Genomic DNA, 24,017 nt, shown 5'->3' with positions numbered 1-24,017 from the left:
ATTTCGGGAGATTTTCGGGAGAAAATGTGTCCCGGGAGGTTTTCGGGAGAGGCGCTGAATTTCGGGAGTCTCCCGGAAAATCCGGGAGGGTTGGCAAGTATGGCTTACCGACCTCGAAGCAATTTTATTTGGTACGCGGGGAAATTATAAGTGTGGCCAGCAGATGGCAGTCAGACATAATAGATACAGTACGTACACATAGGAGATACGTGTAGACTGTAATATGATGGCAGTCATACATACGAGATACGTGTAGACTAGGTATGTCCGATAATGGCTTTTTTGCCGATATTCCGATATTGTCCTACTCTTAATAACCGATACCGATATCAACAGATACCGATATATACAGTCGTGGAATTAACACATTATTATGCCTAATTTGGACAACCAGGTATGGTGAAGATAAGGTCCTTTTTAAAAAAAAAAATTATAAAATAAAATGAGATAAATAAATTAAAAACATTTTCTTGAATAAAAAAGAAAGTAAAACAATATAAAAACAGTTACATAGAAACTAGTAATTAATGAAAATGAGTAGAATGTATATTGATATATAATGTAGGAACCAGAATATTAATAACAGAAAGAAACAACCCTTTTGTGTGAATGAGTGTAAATGGAGGAGGGAGTTTTTTGGGTTGGTGCACTAATTGTAAGTGTATCTTGTGTTTTTTATGTTGATTTAATAAAAATAAAAAAAATAAAAAATAAAAAAAACGATATTGATAATAAAAAAACGATTTCCGATATTACATTTTAAAGCATTTATCGGCCATCTCTAGTTTTAGACTGCAATATGACGCCAGTAAACAACACCAAAACTTTAAATGTGCCATTGGAAATAACGAACATTACACACGGCGCTCAAAAATCTGCCAAAATGTTTTAGTATGACTTTGAAGCCGCACCGCTTGATGGATTGTTGGCCCATTACGGCTACCGTAGTCAGAGATACAAGTATTACCATGGTGTGTTGGCCACTTGTCGCCCGAATGCAGCTGAGATAGGCTCCAGCACCCCCCGCGACCCCAAAAGGGACAAGCGGTCGAAAATGGATGGATGGATTATTAAATACATTTAATTAATAATGACATTTAAAACATGTGTGTATTTAATTACAACTAGAGATGTCCGATAATGGCTTTTTTTGCCGATATTCCGATATTGTCCAACTCTTAATTACCGATTCCGATATCAACCGATACCGATATATACAGTCGTGGAATTTAACACATTATTATGCCTAATTTTGTTGTGATGCCCCGCTGGATGCATTAAACAATGTAACAAGGTTTTCCAAAATAAATCAACTCAAGTTATGGAAAAAAAAAATGCCAACATGGCACTGCCATATTTATTATTGAAGTCACAAAGTGCATTGATTTTTTTTTAACATGCCTCAAAACAGCAGCTTGGAATTTGGGACATGCTCTCCCTGAGAGAGCATGAGGAGGTTGAGGTGGGCGGGGGGTGTATATTGTAGCGTCCCGGAAGAGTTAGTGCTGCAAGGGCTTCTGGGTATTTGTTCTGTTGTGTTTATGTTGTGTTACGGTGCGGATGTTCATTGTCATTCTTGTTTGGTGTGGGTTCACAGTGTGGCGCATATTTGTAACAGTGTTAAGGTTGTTTATACGGCCACCCTCAGTGTGACCTGTATGGCTGTTGACCAAATATTCGTGCATTTGCTTGTGTGTGTGAAAAGCCGTAGATATTATGTGACTGGGCCGGCACGCAAAGGCAGTGCCTTTAAGGTTTAGCGGCGTTTTAAAAAGTCATACATTTTACTTTTTGAAACGGATACCGCTAATTTCCGAACCGATACCGATAATTTCCGATACTACATTTTAAAGCATTTATCGGCCGATATCAACCGATACCGATATATACAGTCGTGGAATTTAACACATTATTATGCCTAATTTAGTTGTGATGCCCCGCTGGATGCATTAAACAATGTAACAAGGTTTTCCAAAATAAATCAACTCAAGTTATGGGAAAAAAAATGCCAACATGGCATTGCCGTATTTATTATTGAAGTCACAAACTGCATTATTTTTTTTTAACATGCCTCAAAACAGCAGCTTGGAATTTGGGACATGCTCTCCCTGAGAGAGGGTGAGGAGGTTGAGGTGGGCGGGGGGTGTATATTGTAGCGTCCCGGAAGAGTTAGTGCTGCAAGGGCTTCTGGGTATTTGTTTTGTTGTGTTTATGTTGTGTTACGGTGCGGATGTTCATTGTCATTCTTGTTTGGTGTGGGTTCACAGTGTGGCGCATATTTGTAACAGTGTTAAGGTTGTTTATACGGCCACCCTCAGTGTGACCTGTATGGCTGTTGACCAAGTATTCGTGCATTCGCTTGTGTGTGTGAAAAGCCGTAGATATTATGTGACTCGGCCGGCACGCAAAGGCAGTGCCTTTAAGGTTTAGCGGCGTTTTTAAAAGTCATACATTTTACTTTTTGAAACCGATTCCGCTAATTTCCGAACCGATACCGATAATTTCCGATATTACATTATAAAGCATTTATTGGCCGATATCAACCGATACCGATATATACAGTCGTGGAATTTAACACATTATTATGCCTAATTTTGTTGTGATGCCCCGCTGGATGCATTAAACAATGTAACAAGGTTTTCCAAAATAAATCAACTCAAGTTATGGAAAAAAAAAATGCCAACATGGCACTGCCATATTTATTATTGAAGTCACAAAGTGCATTGATTTTTTTTAACATGCCTTTAAAACAGCAGCTTGGAATTTGGGACATGCTCTCCCTGAGAGAGGATGAGGAGGTTGAGGTGGGCGGGGGGTGTATATTGTAGCGTCCCGGAAGAGTTAGTGCTGCAAGGGCTTCTGGGTATTTGTTCTGTTGTGTTTATGTTGTGTTACGGTGCGGATGTTCATTGTCATTCTTGTTTGGTGTGGGTTCACAGTGTGGCGCATATTTGTAACAGTGTTAAGGTTGTTTATACGGCCACCCTCAGTGTGACCTGTATGGCTGTTGACCAAATATTCGTGCATTTGCTTGTGTGTGTGAAAAGCCGTAGATATTATGTGACTGGGCCGGCACGCAAAGGCAGTGCCTTTAAGGTTTAGCGGCGTTTTAAAAAGTCATACATTTTACTTTTTGAAACGGATACCGCTAATTTCCGAACCGATACCGATAATTTCCGATACTACATTTTAAAGCATTTATCGGCCGATATCAACCGATACCGATATATACAGTCGTGGAATTTAACACATTATTATGCCTAATTTTGTTGTGATGCCCCGCTGGATGCATTAAACAATGTAACAAGGTTTTCCAAAATAAATCAACTCAAGTTATGGAAAAAAAAAAATGCCAACATGGCATTGCCGTATTTATTATTGAAGTCACAAACTGCATTATTTTTTTTTAACATGCCTCAAAACAGCAGCTTGGAATTTGGGACATGCTCTCCCTGAGAGAGGATGAGGAGGTTGAGGTGGGCGGGGGGTGTATATTGTAGCGTCCCGGAAGAGTTAGTGCTGCAAGGGCTTCTGGGTATTTGTTCTGTTGTGTTTATGTTGTGTTACGGTGCGGATGTTCATTGTCATTCTTGTTTGGTGTGGGTTCACAGTGTGGCGCATATTTGTAACAGTGTTAAAGTTGTTTAAACGGCCACCCTCAGTGTGACCTGTATGGCTGTTGACCAAATATTTGTGCATTCGCTTGTGTGTGTGAAAAGCCGTAGATATTATGTGACTGGGCCGGCACGCAAAGGCAGTGCCTTTAAGGTTTAGCGGCGTTTTAAAAAGTCATACATTTTACTTTTTGAAACCGATACCGCTAACTTCCGAACCGATTTCCGATATTACATTTTAAAGCATTTATCGGCCGGCCGATAATATCGGCAGCCCGATATTATCGCACATCTCTAATTCCAAGTATAATTAATAAATGACACATTAATTAAATAATTATGTATTTATCTATTTATTTCCTATGTGTCCCTCCAGAGTTGATAGTGTCACGCCATGGTCTAACTCAGTCTGGGAGCCTGGTTCTGTGAGTCAATGCAGCATCCATCTCCTGCGATATGTGACTTTAAATGACTTACGGAGCAGATGGCCCATTCACACTCCGAGTTCATAATCCCATCATAAAGGAACACTAAGGCAATTTGGGACCGTTTGGCGGTGGATTTTCTCCATATCTCTTTCTGAATGATGGACGAGGTAGCATTAACTTTGTGTTTAGGTGGGGGCCAAATATCTTAGTCCCATCACGGGGACACAGTTTCATGTGTCTTTCTGCGTGTGCTTTGAATGAGACTTATAGTATTGTTTTATTGTGAAGACGGGCGCCGTGTCGCCAATAAACATGCACGATAGTGTTTCCAATCTCATGTTATCAATGCGCGGCCTCCATTTAAATGAATTGTAAATAGGCATACTGCTTCTGCGGCGATAACACTTTTGCAGAAAAAAACAAATGTATAGCGGCGGGGGACAACTTGATAATAACGACACTTGCACAAATAAGTACTTTTACAATACACAATGTGGACAAAAGTATTTGGACATAAAGTGGTACCCCAACTTAAGAGTGTTGTGAGAGAAGAGCTAATTGTTATGCTTTATTAATAATAAATTATATTATTAATTAATAATTATTAATTTTAATTAATTAAATTAATTAATTAAAAAAAAAATTTTTTTTATTAAAATTGATTAATAAAAACATTTTTAAAAGTGATTCTGATTTTTTTTTTTTTTTAAATAATTGCGATTAAAGGTTTACTTACAATGGAGCCCATTAGAATTAAGGTTTTATATGCATCCATCCATCCATTTTTTACCGCTTGTCCCTTATTGGGTCGCGGGGGGGTGGGGGTGGGGGTGGGGGGTGCTGGAGCCTATCCCATGATGTGAGTGTATATGTAATGTAGTAACGGCCACGTTAATATTTGTGTATTTTGGTCATTTTTATCTTTATCACTGTAGACTTCATGAGCGCCAACAAACATAATGAAGCAGCCCTTACTGTACAATGTCTGCTGTCATTAAGATGCCGACTGCATCTATAAGTGTGACCAGTAGATGGTAGTCAGACATAAGAGATATGTGTCGACTGCAATATGATGGCGGTCACACATAGGAGATACGTGTAGACTGCAATATGATGCCAGTAAACAACACCAAAACTTTAAATGTTCCATTGGATGGACACATTTTCTACCGCTTGTCCCTTACTGGGTCGCGGGGCGGGTGCTGGAGCCTATCCCATGATGTGAGTGTATATGTAATGTAGTAACGGCCATGTTAATATTTGTGTATTTTGGTCATTTTTATCTTTATCACTGTAGACTTCATGAGCGCCAACAAACATACTAAAGCATCCCTTACTGTACAATGTCTGCTGTCATTAAGATGCAGACTGCATCTATAAGTGTGACCAGTAGGTGGTAGTCAGACATAAGAGATACGTGTCGACTGCAATATGATGGCGGTCACACATAGGAGATACGCGTAGACTGCAATATGACGCCAGTAAACAACACCAAAACTTTAAATGTTCCATTGGACGTACGCATTTTCTACCGCTTGTCCCTTACTGGGTCGCGGGGCGGGTGCTGGAGCCTATCCCATGATGTGAGTGTATATGTAATGTAGTAACGGCCACGTTAATATTTGTGTATTTTGGTCATTTTTATCCTTATCACTGTAGACTTCATGAGCGCCAACAAACATACTAAAGCATCCCTTACTGTACAATGTCTGCTGTCATTAAGATGCAGACTGCATCTATAAGTGTGACCAGTAGATGGTAGTCAGACATAAGAGATACGTGTCGACTGCAATATGATGGCGGTCACACATAGGAGATACGTGTAGACTGCAGTATGACGCCAGTAAACAACACCAAAACTTTAAATGTTCCATTGGACGTACGCATTTTCTACCGCTTGTCCCTTACTGGGTCACGGGGGTGCTGGAGCCTATCCCATGATGTGAGTATATATGTAATGTAGTAACGGCCACGTTAATATTTGTGTATTTTTTTCATTTTTATCTTTGTCACTGTAGACTTCATGAGCGCCAACAAGCATAATAAAGCAGCCCTTACTGTACAATGTCTGCTGTCATTAAGATATTCATATATTCCTATTTAGATGAAGAATGTCTCATAATCCTCAGAAAGAAACGGGGTGAAGGGAACCAAGCATCTTTTTGTGTCCTTCTGGCCATTTTTCTTCTTCATCATCCTTCTTCTTCTTCATCATCCTTCTTCTTCTTCTTCATCCTTCTTCTTCTTCATCATCCTTCTTCTTCTTCTTCATCGCCCATCTTCTTCTTCTTCGTCATCCTTATTCTTCATCGTCCTTCTTCTTCATCATCATCATCATCACCATCATCCTTCTTTTTCTTCTTCATCATCCTTCTTTATCATCATCCTTCTTCTTCTTTACCCGTCTTCTTCATCATTCTTCTTCATCATCCTTCTTCATCATCCTTCTTCTTCATCATCATCCTTCTTCTTTATCATTCTTCTTCATCATCCTTCTTCTTCATCATCCTTCTTCTTCATCATCATTCTTCTTCATCATCCTTCTTCATCATCATCATCCTTCTTTTTTTCTTCATCATCCTTCTTCATCATCATCATCCTTCTTTTTCTTCTTCATCGTCCTTCTTCATCATCATCCTTCTTTTTGTTCTTCATCATCCTTCTTTATCATCATCCTTCTTCTTCTTTACCCTTCTTCTTCATAATTCTTCTTCATCATCCTTCTTCATCATCATCCTTCTTCTTCATCATTCTTCTTCATCATCCTTCTTCTTCATCATCATCCTTCTTCATCATCCTTATTCTTCATCATCAACCTTCTTCTTCGTCATCCTTCTTCATCATCATCATCCTTCTTTTTTCTTTATCATCCTTCTTCATTATCATCATCCTTCTTTTTCTTCTTCATCGTCCTTCTTCTTCATCATCATCCTTCTTTTTGTTCTTCATCATCCTTCTTCGTCATCATCCTTCTTCATCATCATCATCATTCTTCCTTTTTTTCTTCATCATCCTTCTTCTTCATCATCCTTCTTCATCATCATCATCCTTTTTCTTCATCATCATTCTTCTTCATCATCATCATCCTTCTTTTTCTTCTTCATCATCCTTCTTCTTCATCATCCTTCTTCTTCATCATCATCATCCTCCCTTTTCTTCTTCATCGTCCTTTTTCTTCATCCTCATCATTCTTTTTGTTCTTCATCATCCTTCTTCATCATCATCCTTCTTTTTGTTTTTCATCATCCTTCTTCTTCATCATCCTTCTTCTTCATCATCATCATCATCATTCTTCCTTTTCTTCTTCATCATCCTTCTTCATCATCCTTCTTCTTCATCATCATCTTCATCATCCTTCTTCTTTATCATCCTTCTTCATCATCATCATCCTTTTTTCTTCATCATCATTCTTCTTCATTATCCTTCTTCATCATCATCATCCATCTTTTTCTTCTTCATCATCCTTCTTCTTCATCATCCTACTTCTTCATCATCATCATCATCCTTCCTTTTCTTCTTCATCATCCTTCTTCTTCATCATTATCTTCATCATCCTTCTTCATCATCATCCTTCTTTTTGTTCTTCATCATCCTTCTTCATCATCCTTCTTCGTCATCATCCTTCTTCTTCATCATCATCATCATCATTCTTCCTTTTCTTCTTCATCATCCTTCTTCTTCATCATCATCATTTTCATCATCCTTCTTCATCATCCTTATTCTTCATCATCCTTCTTCATCATCATCATCCTTTTTCTTCATCATCATTCTTCTTTATCATCCTTCATCATCATCATCCCTCTTTTTCTTCTGCATCATCCTTCTTCTTCATCATCATCATCATCCTTCCTTTTCTTCTTCGTCATCATCCTTCTTCATCATCATCTTCATCATCCTTCTTCATCATCCTTCATCATCATCATTCTTTTTCTTCATCATCATTCTTCTTCATCATCCTTCTTCATCATCATCATCTCTCTTTTTCTTCTTCATCATCCTTCTTCTTCATCATCCTTCTTCTTCATCATCCTTCTTCTTCATCATCATTCTTCTTCATCATCCTTCTTCTTCATCATCATTCTTCTTCATCATCCTTCTTCTTCATCTTCATCATCCTTCTTCTTCATCATCATTCTTCTTCATCATCCTTCTTCTTCATCTTCATCAACCTTCTTCTTCATCATCCTTCTTCTTCGTCATCATCATAATCCTTCTTTTTCCTCTTCGTCATCCTTCTTCTTCATCATCATCATCATCCTTCTTTTTCTTCTTCATCATATTCTTATTCTTCATCATCCTTCTTCATCGTCCTTCTTCTTTTTCTTCATTCTCCTTCATCATCATCATCCTTTTTCTTTATCATCATCCTTCTTCTTCATCATCGTCCATCTTCTTTTTCTTCATCCTTCTTCTTCTTCTTCTTCATCATCCTTATTCTTCTTCATCATCATCATCATGATCATCATCACCATCATCCTTAGTTTTCTTCTTCATCATCCTTCTTCTTCTTCATCGTCCTTCTTCTTCTTCATCATCCTTTTCCTTCCTCATCCTACTTTCACAAGCTCTAAGGCGAGGAAGCAGCTCACCAGCCGATGATGTCATCATAGCCACACCAGCTAGTTAGTTAGCGCCCTCTGATCATGACGCTGCTATAAATAGTTTGTCTGCGTCAGCGCTCGTAATAACAATATCACTAACATTTGGTTATTATTTAAGACACAAAATGTATATTTATTTCCTTAAAGGGATTTACGGGCGGAATAGAGGACCTATCATTGGCTCCGTTGTAAGCAGACTTTCATATATGTTTATTCACGGTTTAGAATGCATTAAAAAAATACATCCGTCTTCTTGTCTCTCATAATGATTGTGAACAATAGGCAAAACTCCACAAAAGATTTCAGTTCCAATTGAAGAAAGTAAAGCGAGTATCCACAACATATGCTGCAGAATTCTTTTTAAAGGAGTAGGCCTTTTGGAAGGAGACATATTATATTCTCTGAGGAGAGGCTGACTGCAAACCCTTGGGTTAATGAATTGATTCAGACTTTTGTCCATATGCTACAGGCCTGTGAATATTACATTAGCGCCGCTCTCTGCTCGGCACAGTACAAGACAAGGAGCCCTATTAAACATTTAGAAGCACAAACCTCTGGTTGCCAGCAGTTTCTTCTTCTCATAGTCATAAACCTACAAAAGCACAAACAGCAAACAAAGTAGTTAAATAATGCACGACTTTGTGACACCTTGGAACAGGCAGGGGGGCGGGGGGGGGGGGGGGGTCTTTTACGGCTCGTTTACAGCAACACTCGCGCATGAGACAGCACTTACGGATGGCGGTAAGCCTGTTAATACTTTGTGCACCTTTGTGTAAGCGTGAGAAACACCAGGGATGAGACTGTGTTACATCACCTTTTCTTTTAACAACACTCAATAAACGATTGGGAACTGAGGAAACTAATTGTTGAAGCGTTCCCATTCTTGTATTATGTAGAGCTTCAGTCGTTCAACAGTCCGGGGTCTCCGCTGTCGTATTTTACGCTTCATAATGCGCCACACATTTTCGATGGGAGACAGGTCTGGACTGCAGGCGGGCCAGGAAAGTACCCGCACTCTTTTTTTTTTTTACGAAGCCACGCTGTTGTAACACGTGCTGAATGTGGCTCGGCATTGTCTTGCTGAAATAAGCAGGGGCGTCCATGAAAAAGACGGCGCTTAGATGGCAGCATATGTTGTTCCAAAACCTGTATGTACGTACCTTTCAGATGTGTAAGTTACCCATGCCTTGGGCACTAATGCACCCTCATACCATCACAGATGCTGGCTGGGGGAGGAGTATATTTATAGCTAGAATTCACTGAAATAAAAAAATAAAAAAACACTTACCTTTCTCTATTTGAGTAGCTTTTGTTCTGCCATTTGAGTACTGGCGAGTGGGAACATATCCTTCACGGATTTGTTGGAAACGTCCGCAAATGAGAACGGAATGTTGCTTGCAAGGTGGCCCATAATACTGGGCTGTGACCAGCCTTGTGCTTCTCTGACCGTTCATGAGTGACTATATCCATTCAGTTGTGCACTGCACTCTCTAAAAGCCGTATATGTTATAGATGGCAGTATTGTCCTGTTTAAGAGTGTCACAACATTGCTGTTTACGGCAGACGAACTGCTTTACGGTAGACAAAAACGTGGCTGCTGTTGTTGTGTGTTGTTACCGCGCTGGGAGGACGTTAATGAAACTGCCTAACAATAAACCCACATAAGAAACCAAGAACTCGCCCTCGATCATTCTACAGTTATAATGTGATTGGGCAGGCACACTGTTTATATCGTGGGAAAGCAGACTCAGGTCCGCCTGAATTTCGGGAGATTTTCGGGAGAAAATTTGTCCCAGGAGGTTTTCGGGAGAGGCGCTGAATTTCGGGAGTCTTCCGGAAAATCCGGGAGGGTTGGCAAGTATGATGTATGAACGTGCCGGCTGGAATAAACACACGCTGAGAAATAGTTCCGTGCCTGCCTACTTAATGGGTTATAGATAAACCTATGGATAATGGAGACATATATAATAGTCTCCTTTTCAGGTGAGAGACAACGTTAAAGGCAGTGCCTTTAAGGCACGCCCCCAATATAGTTGTCCGGCTGGAAATCGGGAGATTTTCGGGAGAATGGTTGTCCCGGGAGATTTTCGGGAGAGGCACTGAAATTTGGGAGTCTCCCGGAAAATTCGTGAGGGTTGGCAAGTATGCTTTCAGTGAATTCTAGCTATATATATATATATATATATTTATTACACATATACACACACATAACACTCCTCTACTCATTGTTGTATTTGAAAGTGCAATGCTTTGCAGCCAGTAGCACAGCCTTTGAAGGAGCATCCTCGTTCTATTCTCTGTCACTATCTTTCTAACCATGCTCAACACCCTCTCTGATGACTTGCAAGCGTACTTCTTCTTCTTACTCGTCGTCGCCACGACTGTCTCTTCTTCGTCTCCTTCTTGTTGTGTGTGCAGTTGTGCACTCTCCAAAAGCCGTAGATGTTATAACGTGACTGGGCCGGCACGCTGTTTGTATGGAGGAAAAGCGGACATGACGACAGGCTGTCCTCACTCAGGTCCGCACGGACCAGGAGGGGGCGTGCCTTGTTGTCCGGCTGGAAATCGGGAGAAATTCCGGAGAATGGTTGTCCCGGGAGATTTCCGGGAGAGGCACTGAAATTCGGGAGTCTCCCGGAAAATTCGAGAGGTTTGGCAAGTATGATCCCCAGGACAAAAGAAATCGATCGGAAGCAGCACAAAGGATAAGTCTTATTTTGTGCGGCTTGGTGGCTGTTGTATTTGTGTATTTAGAAAAATTGTGTGCTCTGTGTCGAATATAAAGACTGTGTTTTATTTTATTCTTTGCATCCTCACCTCAGATTCCGAAGAGCTTACGCAAACATCCCGGGACTGCATCGCATCTCTCCTCAGGCTGTTCCTCTGCTCGCTCCTCCCACGCTCAATTTCTGCATTCAGCATCCTTGTGCATTGAAGAGATAACACACACACACACACACAAGTAGCAATTAAAAGACAAACACCGCGGCAACCGGAAGACTGCAAAGCCAGCATTTATATTGTGTATAATTATGAGCTGCGTAACAGTCGAACACAGCTGTGTGGTGTGAACTGTTTCTTACACAGGAAGAAGATAAAAGTTAGACAATGAAAGGACCAGTCGGCAGGCTAGCGATTGGAGAAGAAAAAGATTAGATAGGTCTGTTCATGTGTACTGGAGAGAAGGCTTTGCCAGATATTTGAGCCTCGGATTCAGGAGGAGTAGAGTGGTTTTGTCCTGGCCGTGGGACTGTGGACAGCTCTGTACTCTCAGAAGGGTTCTTGAATCAGAATCGGAGTCAGAAGTACTTTATTAATCCCAGAGGGGAAATTAAGATTTTCAGCACAATCCCATTCAAGATCAGACAAACATTACATGGAGACAGAACAAGATCAAACATTACAGGGAGACAGAACAGGATCGCTATTCAGTCTAAGCCTGGGGGCCTGGAAAGGGGGTCCAGACGGAGGCCATGTTACGTTGGGGTCGCATCTTTATGCGAGGTTCGTTCTCCCGGGATGCAAACGGACGACTCCGGACAGGACTTGCAGGTAGGAACATGATTTAATCTTGAAACAAGAATCGAAGAGGTACAAAACAGAAAACAACCGACGGAACAAGGTGCCGATAGCACTTGAAGCTGGACTCAGCATGAGCTAGGAGGCAAGCAAAACTTTCGTAACAGTAGCGTGAAGCAAACAAAGAAGCCAGGACGAGTTACCGGCAAAGGCAGGCTTAAATAATGTCTCTTGATTAGAACCAGGTGAGCGTCCCAAACACCAGAGGCAGGTGAAAATCATAAGTAGCCATGGTAACAAACTCAGGAGGTGCACAAACAGGAACTGAAGGAGTCCAAAACTAACCGAAAACACAAATCCCGAACCGGACCACGGATCATGACAGGCCAAGGAAGAGAAAAAACCTCATAGCCATAGCACACACTTTTTTCCCCCCAAGATGACGAGACTGTAGTGGCTGCTGTTGGCGGGAGCTCTGTGCTCTTGTGTCATCCTTTTGTGTTCCTGATGTTTCCCTCATGTGGGTTTTTTTTGCCTTTGGTCCGGGACCCCTTTGGGACTGTGTGACAAGGGGTGGCTTCTGCGGTGCTTTTTTGTGAACTTCTGGATCTGCCTCCTGGGAGCCTTTTGGCCACGGAGAATAGCTGCTGGGTCTCTGCCACGCCAGAGTCCGTTTGGAGAGACTGGAGGAGATGCGTATGAAGAGACAGGGCTGCGGAGCTGGCACTGAGCGCCGGGACGGACAAGCTTCACAGTGTCTTGGCTGAATCCTTGCTCATCCATGCGGACTGGACACTGCCCGAGAGTTAGTGGGCGGCCGAGGGTGGAGTCGGCTCTCTTGGTTGCTTTGTTGGGTCTGCTCCTGTCTCTGTTTTTTTTTGTTTTTTGTTGTTGTTTTACTTTTGAGGCTGTGTGTAGAAGTGGATGGTTGCATCAGCTCTGCCCTTTTATTGTCTTTATTGTCCTTTGTTGTTTCCCTCTTACACACGTTTATGTGTGCTATGGCTATGAATTTTTGTTTTCCCTTGGCCTCAGTCTTGACCCACTCTCCAGGGGCCCAGGCTTAGACTGAATATCTGTTTTTTTCTCATCAAAAACATAATTTCAACACCCACACACACTGTGGTGGCCTCTGAAGGGGTGGGGGGGAGCATGGCCAGAGACAGGATTAGACCCAACATTGCAACCAAAGGAGCTGACTCCACCCACGGCCGCCCACTAACTCTCGGCCAGTGTCCGGTCTGCATAGATGAGCGAGGATACGTGTAAGGAGACCGAGGTGCCCGATATATACCCATTCAGCCAAGACACTGTGAAGCTTTTTCGTCTCCGCAGCCCTTTCTCTCCATCCGAATCATACTCGCCAACCTTGAGACCTCGAAATTCGGGAGATTGGGATGGAGGGTTGGGGGGAGCATGGCCAGAGACAGGAGCAGACTCAACAAAGCAACCAAGAGAGCCGACTCCACCCTCGGCCGCCCACTAACTCTCGGCCAGTGTCCGGTCTGCATGGATGAGCGAGGATACGTGTAAGGAGACCGAGGTGCCCGATACCTGCTCATTCAGCCAAGACACTGTGAAGCTTTTTCGTCCCCGCAGCCCTTTCTCTCCATCCGAATCGTACTCGCCAACCTTGAGACCTCGAAATTCGGGAGATTGGGATGGGGGGGTGGGGGGAGCATGGCCAGAGACAGGAGCAGACCCAACAAAGCAACCAAGAGAGCCGACTCCACCCTCGGCCGCCCACTAACTCTCGGCCAGTGTCCGGTCTGCATGGATGAGCGAGGATACGTGTAAGGAGACCGAAGTACCCGATACCTGCTCATTCAGCCAAGACACTGTGAGGCTTTTTCGTCTCCGCAGCCCTTTCTCTCCATCCGAATCATACTCGCCAACCTTGAGACCTCGAAATTCGGGAGATTGGTATGGGGGGGTTGGGGGAGCATGGCCAGAGACAGGAGTAGACCCAACAAAGCAACCAAGAGAGCCGACTCCACCCTCGGCCGCCCACTAACTCTCGGCCAGTGTCCGGTCTGCATGGATGAGCGAGGATACGTGTAAGGAGACCGAAGTACCCAATACCTGCTCATTCAGCCAAGACACTGTGAAGCTTTTTCGTCTCCGCAGCCCTTTCTCTCCATCCGAATCGTACTCGCCAACCTTGAGACCTCGAAATTCGGGAGATTGGGATGGGGGGGTGGGGGGAGCATGGCCAGAGACAGGAGCAGACCCAACAAAGCAACCAAGAGAGCCGACTCCACCCTCGGCCGCCCACTAACTCTCGGCCAGTGTCCGGTCTGCATGGATGAGCGAGGATACGTGTAAGGAGACCGAAGTACCCGATACCTGCTCATTCAGCCAAGACACTGTGAGGCTTTTTCGTCTCCGCAGCCCTTTCTCTCCATCCGAATCATACTCGCCAACCTTGAGACCTCGAAATTCGGGAGATTGGTATGGGGGGGTTGGGGGAGCATGGCCAGAGACAGGAGCAGACCCAACAAAGCAACCAAGAGAGCCGACTCCACCCTCGGCCGCCCACTAACTCTCGGCCAGTGTCCGGTCTGCATGGATGAGCGAGGATACGTGTAAGGAGACCGAAGTACCCGATACCTGCTCATTCAGCCAAGACACTGTGAGGCTTTTTTGTCTCCGCAGCCCTTTCTCTCCATCCGAATCATACTCGCCAACCTTGAGACCTCGAAATTCGGGAGATTGGGATGAGGGGGTGGGGGGAGCATGGCCAGAGACAGGAGCAGACTCAACAAAGCAACCAAGAGAGCCGACTCCACCCTCATCCGCTCACTAACTCTCGGCCAGTGTCCGGTCTGCATGGATGAGCGAGGATACGTGTAAGGAGACCGAGGTGCCCGATACCTGCTCATTCAGCCAAGACACTGTGAAGCTTTTTTGTCTCCGCAGCCCTTTCTCTCCATCCGAATCATACTCGCCAACCTTGAGACCTCGAAATTCGGGAGATTGGGATGAGGGGGTGGGGGGGAGCATGGCCAGAGACAGGAGCAGACTCAACAAAGCAACCAAGAGAGCCGACTCCACCCTCATCCGCCCACTAACTCTCGGCCAGTGTCCGGTCTGCATGGATGAGCGAGGATACGTGTAAGGAGACCGAGGTGCCCGATACCTGCTCATTCAGCCAAGACACTGTGAAGCTTTTTCGTCTCCCATCCGAATCATACTTGCCAACCTTGAGACCTCCAAATTCGGGAGATTGGGATGTGTGTGAGGGGTGGGGTTTGACAGGCTGTCCTCACTCAGGTCCGCACGGACCTGGAGAGGGCGTGCCTTGAGTCCGGCTGGAAATCGGGAGAAATTCGGGAGAATGGTTGTCCCGGGAGATTTTCGGGAGAGGCACTGAAATTCGGGAGTCTCCCGGAAAATTCGGGAGGATTGGCAAGTATGATCCGAATCTCCTCCAGTCTCCAGAAAAACACAGTACTTCCAGTACAAGTTCCACAAGCACTCTGCACACACCTCTGTGTTCCTTCTCCATTGCCTATCTGTCTGGGGTCTTCAGAGGGCGAGTGGTTTTGTTTAGCTTTCTTTTATTCAGTGTTCTTTTATTTGTGTGGCAAACACTGTATGGATGTGTGTTTGCACGTGACCCGGCCTCACCTGCATGTTAACGCCTGCCCAGTGGAGTGACGCCTGGCCTGGCTGAAAACCTTGCTCAACTCCGGACCTTGCAGACTCCCCCTACGGCCCATCAGTGCCATCCTGCTGGTGGGGAAGTTCAACGCATCCTCCGATGACATCAACATCACCCTGTCCTGAGGGCTCTCGTCCTCAGATTGTCCCGACAGGTCGTCGTTTTCTAGAATCTACAAAAATAGGAGCAAATGTACTGTGAGTATTCTATACGTGTCATCTGTGAGCTAGAGTCGTTTAGTTTCTGCAAGTCTATGTTAGCACAATACCTTCTCCAGGGGGCGGCAGTCTGTTCCCTTCAGTCCGGCCCTGACTTCCTCAGTAGGGGCTGGGAGCCCGGGTGGGGGTGACGGGCGGGGCTTTGTACCACTCATAACTTCGAGCGCGGGACCTGATAGAGGGCCTTTTTAACATACCAAGAACACACAGAAGTATTGCAACTTTAATCGGAATGTCTGTCAACTACTGCAGGCACAAGATTATGCCACAAGGTTTGTACCCCCGGGATGCAAACGGATCACTCCGGACAGGACTTGCAGGTAGGAACATGGTTTAATCTTCAAAATTAAACACGTACCAAAAACACAAAAACAAGCAGAAGGAAAACGTGGGAAGCCAAGGTTACCTCTTAGCACAGGAAGCATGAACTCGGAGACAAGAACTACAAGCGTGACTGTTGCATGAAGCCAGACCGACTGTGGCGAGCAACGTGAATAAATTAAATAGCTCTCTGATTAGTGCCGAACACTAATCAGAGGCAGGTGAAACCAATTAGTACCCATGGTAACCAAAACAAACCCAGAAGTGCACAAAACAGGAACTAGGGGAGTCCAAAACTAGCAGAACATAACTAAACAAAACATGATCCGGACCTCGGGTCATGACAATGGCTATACTGTAAACACAGCATTTTTACTGTAATAAAAATGGACTGTAAAATTACATCATATGACTGTAAAAAATGATGATATCCTTATATTTCACTGTTATTTCACAGTAAAATGCTGTAACCGTAGTTCTGTGTGACAGCACAACAAATTACTGTGAATTCAAACTGATAGGTGATAAACTATGCTGCACACTCGTGTACTGTACTGTAAGTAGCGGTAGGCTGTTAACCGAGAGAGTTTTTACTGTAATTATAAAATTACAATTGCAAAGTCACAGGATTTTAACATTTTTGTAATTAACCGTAAAAAGACAACTCGGCAGTTACAGTAAATTGCTGTAAAGATAAATTTCACAGTAAATTACAGTCAATGTTAATGTGAAAGTAATGCAATTATTGACCAGTAATTTGTCTATTGTCTAAAGCTATTTATGTGCAATAGATACTATTTACAGTATGTGCAATAGATACTATTTACAGTATGTGCACTAGATACTATTTACAGTATGTGCTGCTTAGATACTATTTACAGTATGTGCAATAGATACTATTTACAGTATGTGCAATAGATACTATTTACAGTATGTGCAATAGATACTATTTACAGTAAGTGCTGCTTAGATACTATTTACAGTATGTGCTGCTTAGATACTATTTACAGTATGTGCTATATATATCTTATTTACAGTATGTGCAATAGATACTATTTACAGTATGTGCAATAGATACTATTTTTACAGTAAGTGCTGCTTGGATGCTATTTACAGTATGTGCTGCTTGGATACTATTTATAGTATGTGCTGCTTAGACACTATTTACAGTATGTGCAATAGATACTATTTACAGTATGTGCTGCTTAGATACTATTTACAGTATGTGCAATAGATACTATTTACAGTATGTGCTGCTTAGATACTATTTACAGTATGTGCAATAGATACTATTTACAGTATGTGCAATAGATACTATTCACAGTATGTGCTGCTTAGATACTATTTACAGTATGTGCAATAGATACTATTTGCTGTAGGTGCTGCTTAGATACTATTTACAGTATGTGCAATAGATACTATTTACAGTATGTGCAATAGATACTATTTACAGTATGTGCAATAGATACTATTTACAGTATGTGCTGCTTAGATACTATTTACAGTATGTGCTGCTTAGATACTATTTACAGTATGTGCAATAGATACTATTTACAGTATGTGCAATAGATACTATTTTTACAGTAAGTGCTGCTTGGATGCTATTTACAGTATGTGCTGCTTGGATACTATTTACGGTATGTGCAATAGATACTATTTACAGTGTGTGCAATAGATACTATTTACAGTATGTGCTGCTTAGATACTATTTACAGTATGTGCAATAGATACTATTTACAGTATCTGCAATAGATGCTACTTACAGTATGTGCTGCTTAGATACTATTTACAGTATGTGCTGCTTAGATACTATTTACAGTATGTGCAATAGATACTATTTACAGTATGTGAAATAGATAATACTTACAGTATGTGCAATATATACTATTTACAGTATGTGCTGCTTAGATACTATTTACAATATGTGTAATAGATACTGTACTATTTACAGTATGTGCTGCTTAGATACTATTTAAAGTATGTGCAATATGTACTATTTACAGTATGTGCTGCTTAGATACTATTTACAGTATGTGCAATATATACTATTTACAGTATGTGCTGCTTAGATACTATTTACAGTATGTAAATTAGATACTATTTACAGTATGTGCAATAGATACTATTTACAGTATGTGCTGCTTAGATACTATTTACAGTATGTGCAATATATACTATTTATAGTATGTGCAAAATATACTATTCACAGTATGTGCAATAGATGCTATTTACAGTATGTGCTGCTTAGATACTATTTACAGTATGTGCAATAGATACTATTTACAGTATGTGCAATAGATGCTATTTACAGTATGTGCTGCTTAGATACTATTTACAGTATGTGCAATAGATACTATTTACAGTATGTGCAATATATACTATTTACAGTATGTGCTGCTTAGATACTATTTACAGTATGTAAATTAGATACTATTTACAGTATGTGCAATATATACTATTTACAGTATGTGCAATAGATACTATTTACAGTATGTGCAATAGATACTATTTACAGTATGTGCAATAGATGCTATTTACAGTATGTGCTGCTTAGATACTATTTACAGTATGTGCAATAGATACTATTTACAGTATGTGCAATATATACTATTTACAGTATGTGCTGCTTAGATACTATTTACAGTATGTAAATTAGATACTATTTACAGTATGTGCAATATATACTATTTACAGTATGTGCAATAGATGCTATTTACTGCATGTGCAATATATACTATTTACAGTATGTGCAATAGATACTATTTACAGTATATGCTGCTTAGACACTATTTACAGTATGTGCAATAGATACTATTTACAGTATGTGCAATAGATACTATTTACAGTATGTGCAATAGATACTATTTACAGTATGTGCTGCTTAGATACTATTTACAGTATGTGCAATATATACTATGTACAGTATGTGCAATAGATACTAGTATTTACAGTATGTGCAATAGATAAAATGTACAGTATGTGCAATAGATAAAATGTACAGTATGTGCAATAGATACTATTTACAGTATGTGCTGCATAGATACTATTTACAGTATGTGCAATAGATACCATTTACAGTATGTGCAATAGATACTATTTACAGTATGTGCTGCTTAGATGCTATTTACAGTATGTGCAGTAGATACTAGTATTTACAGTATGTGCAATAGATAACATTTACAGTATGTGCAATAGATACTATTTACAGTATGTGCAATAGATAAAATGTACAGTATGTGCTGCTTAGATACTATTTACAGTATGTGCTGCTTAGACACTATTTACAGTATGTGCAATAGATACTATTTACAGTATGTGCAATAGATACTATTTATAGTATGAGCAATAGATACTTTTTACAGTATGTGCTGCTTAGATACTATGTACAGTATGTGCTGCTTAGATACTATTTACAGTATGTGCAATAGATAAAATGTACAGTATGTGCTGCTTAGATACTATTTACAGTATGTGCTGCTTAGACACTATTTACAGTATGTGCAATAGATACTATTTACAGTATGTGCAATAGATACTATTTATAGTATGAGCAATAGATACTTTTTACAGTATGTGCTGCTTAGATACTATGTACAGTATGTGCTGCTTAGATACTATTTACAGTATGTGCAAGCTCACCGTGTTCGGCGAGGCGCAGCTGCTGCAGCAACATGTTCAGCCAGTAGCTGGTCAGCTCATTGCCGGCCAGAGCAGGGTCAGGGGTCACCTTGGTCACCTTGGCGGAGTCACAGGAGTCCAAGCCCAGCAACAGACGACGAGCTTCGTAAAGACACTGGATGTTCCTCTCCAGACCTTTCACCACCACTGACTGCCACGTTTACATGCACAGAGGAAGTAGGTCAGATAAAAACTCGTCACCCGTGGACGTAGAAGACACGGATCACGTCGTGCTACCTTGTTGGTCTGCTTCACTTTGGGCTTGACACTAATGAAGACTCCCAGGTTTTGCATCATCTGAGCCAGCGTGCAGGGGTCTGCCTCCATGTCTTCACGCATGTCAAACATCAAACACACAGGCAGACAGTCCTGGATCAAAACAGACACAAACATCTAATTAAACCTCTGCAGAATTCTGTTATTACAGCGGCAAAATGTCAGTTGGTGCTGGTTGCAGAGGATTGTTTCTTATAAACTGGCACAGTTAAGCACAAATGGTTGTGAAAAAGGAGTTGAATGCTCTGCAAAAACAGGCGATTGAGAGAGAATATTCTGTCTGTGTCAGAATGTCAGAAACAAAAATATATCGCCTATTCAGCAATATCATTTTATAATTTTGTCGCTCCTGGGTGAGTTCAGGGGCTGATCAAAACACATTTGATTGATTAGTTTTGATGTCTTTTTGTTTTTATTGGTGTTTGTTTTTTCATTTGTTTTAATATAGGAAACTCTAATAAATCTCCTATATGAAAAAATGTCTTGCGATACGCATTTTCTTGCGGCTGGATCATTCCAGGCACACCATCGCAACACCGCAGAATGTCTATACGTCTATCGTTTCTATTGTGCATGCAAACTGGCACAGTTAAGCACAAACGGCTGTGAAAAAGGAGGCGAATGCTCGGCAAAAACAGACGATTGAGAGAGAATATTCTGTCTGTGTCAGAATGTCAGAAACAAAAATATATCGCCTATTCAGCAATATCATTTTATAATTTTGTTCACGGGCTGATTAAAACAAATTTGATTGATTAGTTTTGATGTCCGTTGGCTTTCGGGTTTTTTTTGGTGTTTGTTTTTTAATTTTTTTAAATATAGGAAACTCTGATAAATCTCCTATATGAAAAAATGTCTTGTGATATGCATTTTCTTGCGGCTGGATCATTCCAGGCACACCATCGCAACACCGCAGAATGTCTATACGTCTATCGTTTGAATTGTGCATGCAAACTGGCACAGATAAGCACAAACGGCTGTGAAAAAGGAGGCGAATGCTCGGCAAAAACAGACGATTGAGAGAGAATATTCTGTCTGTGTCAGAATGTCAGAAACAAAAATATATCGCCTATTCAGCAATATCATTTTATAATTGTGTTCAGGGGCTGATTAAAACAAATTTGATTGATTAGTTTTGATGTCCGTTGGCTTTCGTTTTTATTGGTGTTTGTTTTTTCATTTTTGTAAATATAAGAAACTCTAATAAATCTCTTTTATGAAAAAATGTCTTGCGACGTGCATTTTCTTGCGCCTGGATCATTCCAGGCACACCATCGCAACACCGCAGAATGTCTATACGTCTATCGTTTGAATTGTGCATGCAAACTGGCACAGTTAAGCACAAACGGTTTTGAAAAAGGAGGCGAATGCTCGGCAAAAAACAGACGATTGAGGGAGAATATTCTGTCTGTGTCAGAGTGTCAGAAACAAAAATATATCGCCTATTCAGCAATATCATTTTATAATTTTGTCACTCCTGGGTGAGTTCAGGGGCTGATTAAAACAAATTTGATTGATTAATTTTGATGTCCATTGGCTTTCGGGTTTTTTTGGTGTTGTTTTTGTTTTTTGTTTTTAATATAGGAAACTCTAATAAATCTCCTATATGAAAAAATGTCTTGTGATATGCATTTTCTTGCGGCTGGATCATTCCAGGCACACCATCGCAACACCGCAGAATGTCTATACGTCTATCGTTTTAATTGTGCATGCAAACTGGCACAGCTAAGCAAAAACGGCGGTGAAAAAAGGAGGTGAAAGCTCGGCAAAAACAGACGATTGAGAGAGAATATTCTGTCTGTCAGAATGTCAGAAACAAAAATATATTGCCTATTCAGCAAAATCATTTTATAATTTTGTTCTGGGGCTCATTAAAACAAATTTAATTGATTAGTTTTGATATCTGTTGGCTTTTGTTTTTTATTTATGTTTGTTTTTTCATTTTTTTAAATATAGGAAACACTGATAAATCTACTATATGAAAAAATGTCTTGTGATATGCATTTTCTTGCGGCTGGATCGTTCCAGGCACACCATCGCAACATCGCAGAATGTCTATACGTCTATCGTTTCAATTGTGCATGCAAACTGGCACAGTTAAGCACAAATGGCTGTGAAAAAGGAGGCGAATGCTCGGCAAAAACAGACATTTGAGAGAGAATATTCTGTCTGTGTCAGAATGTCAGAAATAAAAATATGTCGTCTATTCCGCAATATCATTTTATAATTTTGTCGCTCCTGGGTGAGTTCAGGGGCTGATTAAAACAAATTCGATTGATTAGTTTTGATGTCCGTTGGCTTTCGTTTTTTATTGGTGTTTGTTTTTTCATTTTTTTTAAATATAAGAAACTCTAATAAATCTCCTATATGAAAAAATGTCTTGCGATGTGCAATTTCTTGCGGCTGGATCATTCCAGGCACACCATCGCATCGGGTTGAGGTGGGCGGTATCGGGGTGGATGGGGCCGGGGGGCGGGGTTAAGGAGTATATTTATAGCTAGAAATCACTGACATTCAAGTATTTCTTTTTTATATATATATATATATATATATATATATATATATATATAAATTTATATTTATAAATAAAAGAAATACTTGACTTTCAGTGAATTCTAGCTATATATATATTTATTTTATTTTATATATATATATATATATAAAAAATCCAAGATGGCGGCGCGCACAGACGCAGCGGCTTACGGCTCTCCATTTCAGTGCTCTTTCTTCCTTCTTTTCTTCATGTTTTTTTTCCTTTTGTGCACCACCTGTACTGCAAACACCCGGTACACCCGCCAGTCACTCTTGGATATCGGTAACTCGCACCAGATATCTGTTTCGAGCGACTTTCACCACGAGCACAACATCCCAGATGACATAGCGAGAGCACAGGGCTCTCCGTGGTTTGTTGTCGGGTCTGGGAGACGGCCTAGACGGAGGAGGGAGAGGAAGCAGAAGCGTGGCCGCAGGTCCGGCGTCTTGCTCAGGCTTAGGAAACAACCCCACAAGCCACCTCTACCGAGCCTGTTCCTCTCTAATGCCAGATCCCTTGTACAGAAGATGGACGACCTGGAGTTACAACTTGCTGGGAACCGCTATGTTCGGGACTGTTGTGCTATGATTATCACCGAAACCTGGCTTCACCCGGAAATACCCGATGCTAGCATGCAGCTAGCCGGACGCACTCTGCTCCGCCGGGACAGAACTAAGGACTCCGGTAAGAGCAGAGGAGGGGGGCTCTGTATCTACGTGCATGAGAACTGGTGCAACAACGGGACAATCACTGAACAGCACTGTTGCCCGGACGTGGAGTACATGTCTGTTAGATGTCGGCCTTTTTTTCTCCCGAGAGAGCTGTCTGTTGTTATCATCACGGCTGTGTATATTCCACCGGACGCCAAAGTAAACACAGCGCTCTCTCTTCTGCTGAACACCGTCAACGAACAGCAGCGGGCCCACCCCGACGGTGTTCATATCATAGCAGGGGATTTTAATAAGGCCAATCTGAAGACTGTACTCCCTAAGTTCTACCAGCACGTGAAGTGTTCTACAAGGGGCAAGAACACCCTGGACCACGTATATACCAACATAAAGCACGCGTACAGAGCTACACCCCTCCCCCAGCTTGGACAGTCAGACCATCTTTCCCTCCTGCTCTCTCCTACCTACACCCCCATCAGACGCCAGGCCAGGCCTAT

The 24,017-nt window shown here is 41.6% G+C and overlaps 1 protein-coding gene across 1 annotated transcript in view; it reads right to left on the bottom strand.

Moving 5' to 3' along the window:
- Window positions 1-24,017, bottom strand: part of bicc2 (bicaudal C homolog 2) — a 77,522-nt gene that overhangs the window by 16,318 nt on the left and 37,187 nt on the right. The window contains exons 9-14 of the mRNA XM_061930230.1: window positions 20,281-20,412; window positions 20,005-20,194; window positions 16,095-16,228; window positions 15,793-15,998; window positions 11,461-11,566; window positions 9,196-9,235 (exon numbers count right to left, since the gene is read on the bottom strand). Of these exons, the coding sequence (XP_061786214.1) occupies window positions 9,196-9,235; window positions 11,461-11,566; window positions 15,793-15,998; window positions 16,095-16,228; window positions 20,005-20,194; window positions 20,281-20,412 (808 nt within the window). The remainder of the gene's footprint in view (window positions 1-9,195; window positions 9,236-11,460; window positions 11,567-15,792; window positions 15,999-16,094; window positions 16,229-20,004; window positions 20,195-20,280; window positions 20,413-24,017) is intronic.

Source organism: Nerophis lumbriciformis, linkage group LG36 (assembly GCF_033978685.3).
Source record: "Nerophis lumbriciformis linkage group LG36, RoL_Nlum_v2.1, whole genome shotgun sequence".
NCBI classification, from domain to species: domain Eukaryota; kingdom Metazoa; phylum Chordata; class Actinopteri; order Syngnathiformes; family Syngnathidae; genus Nerophis; species Nerophis lumbriciformis.
This window is presented reverse-complemented; position numbering and strand designations above follow the sequence as displayed.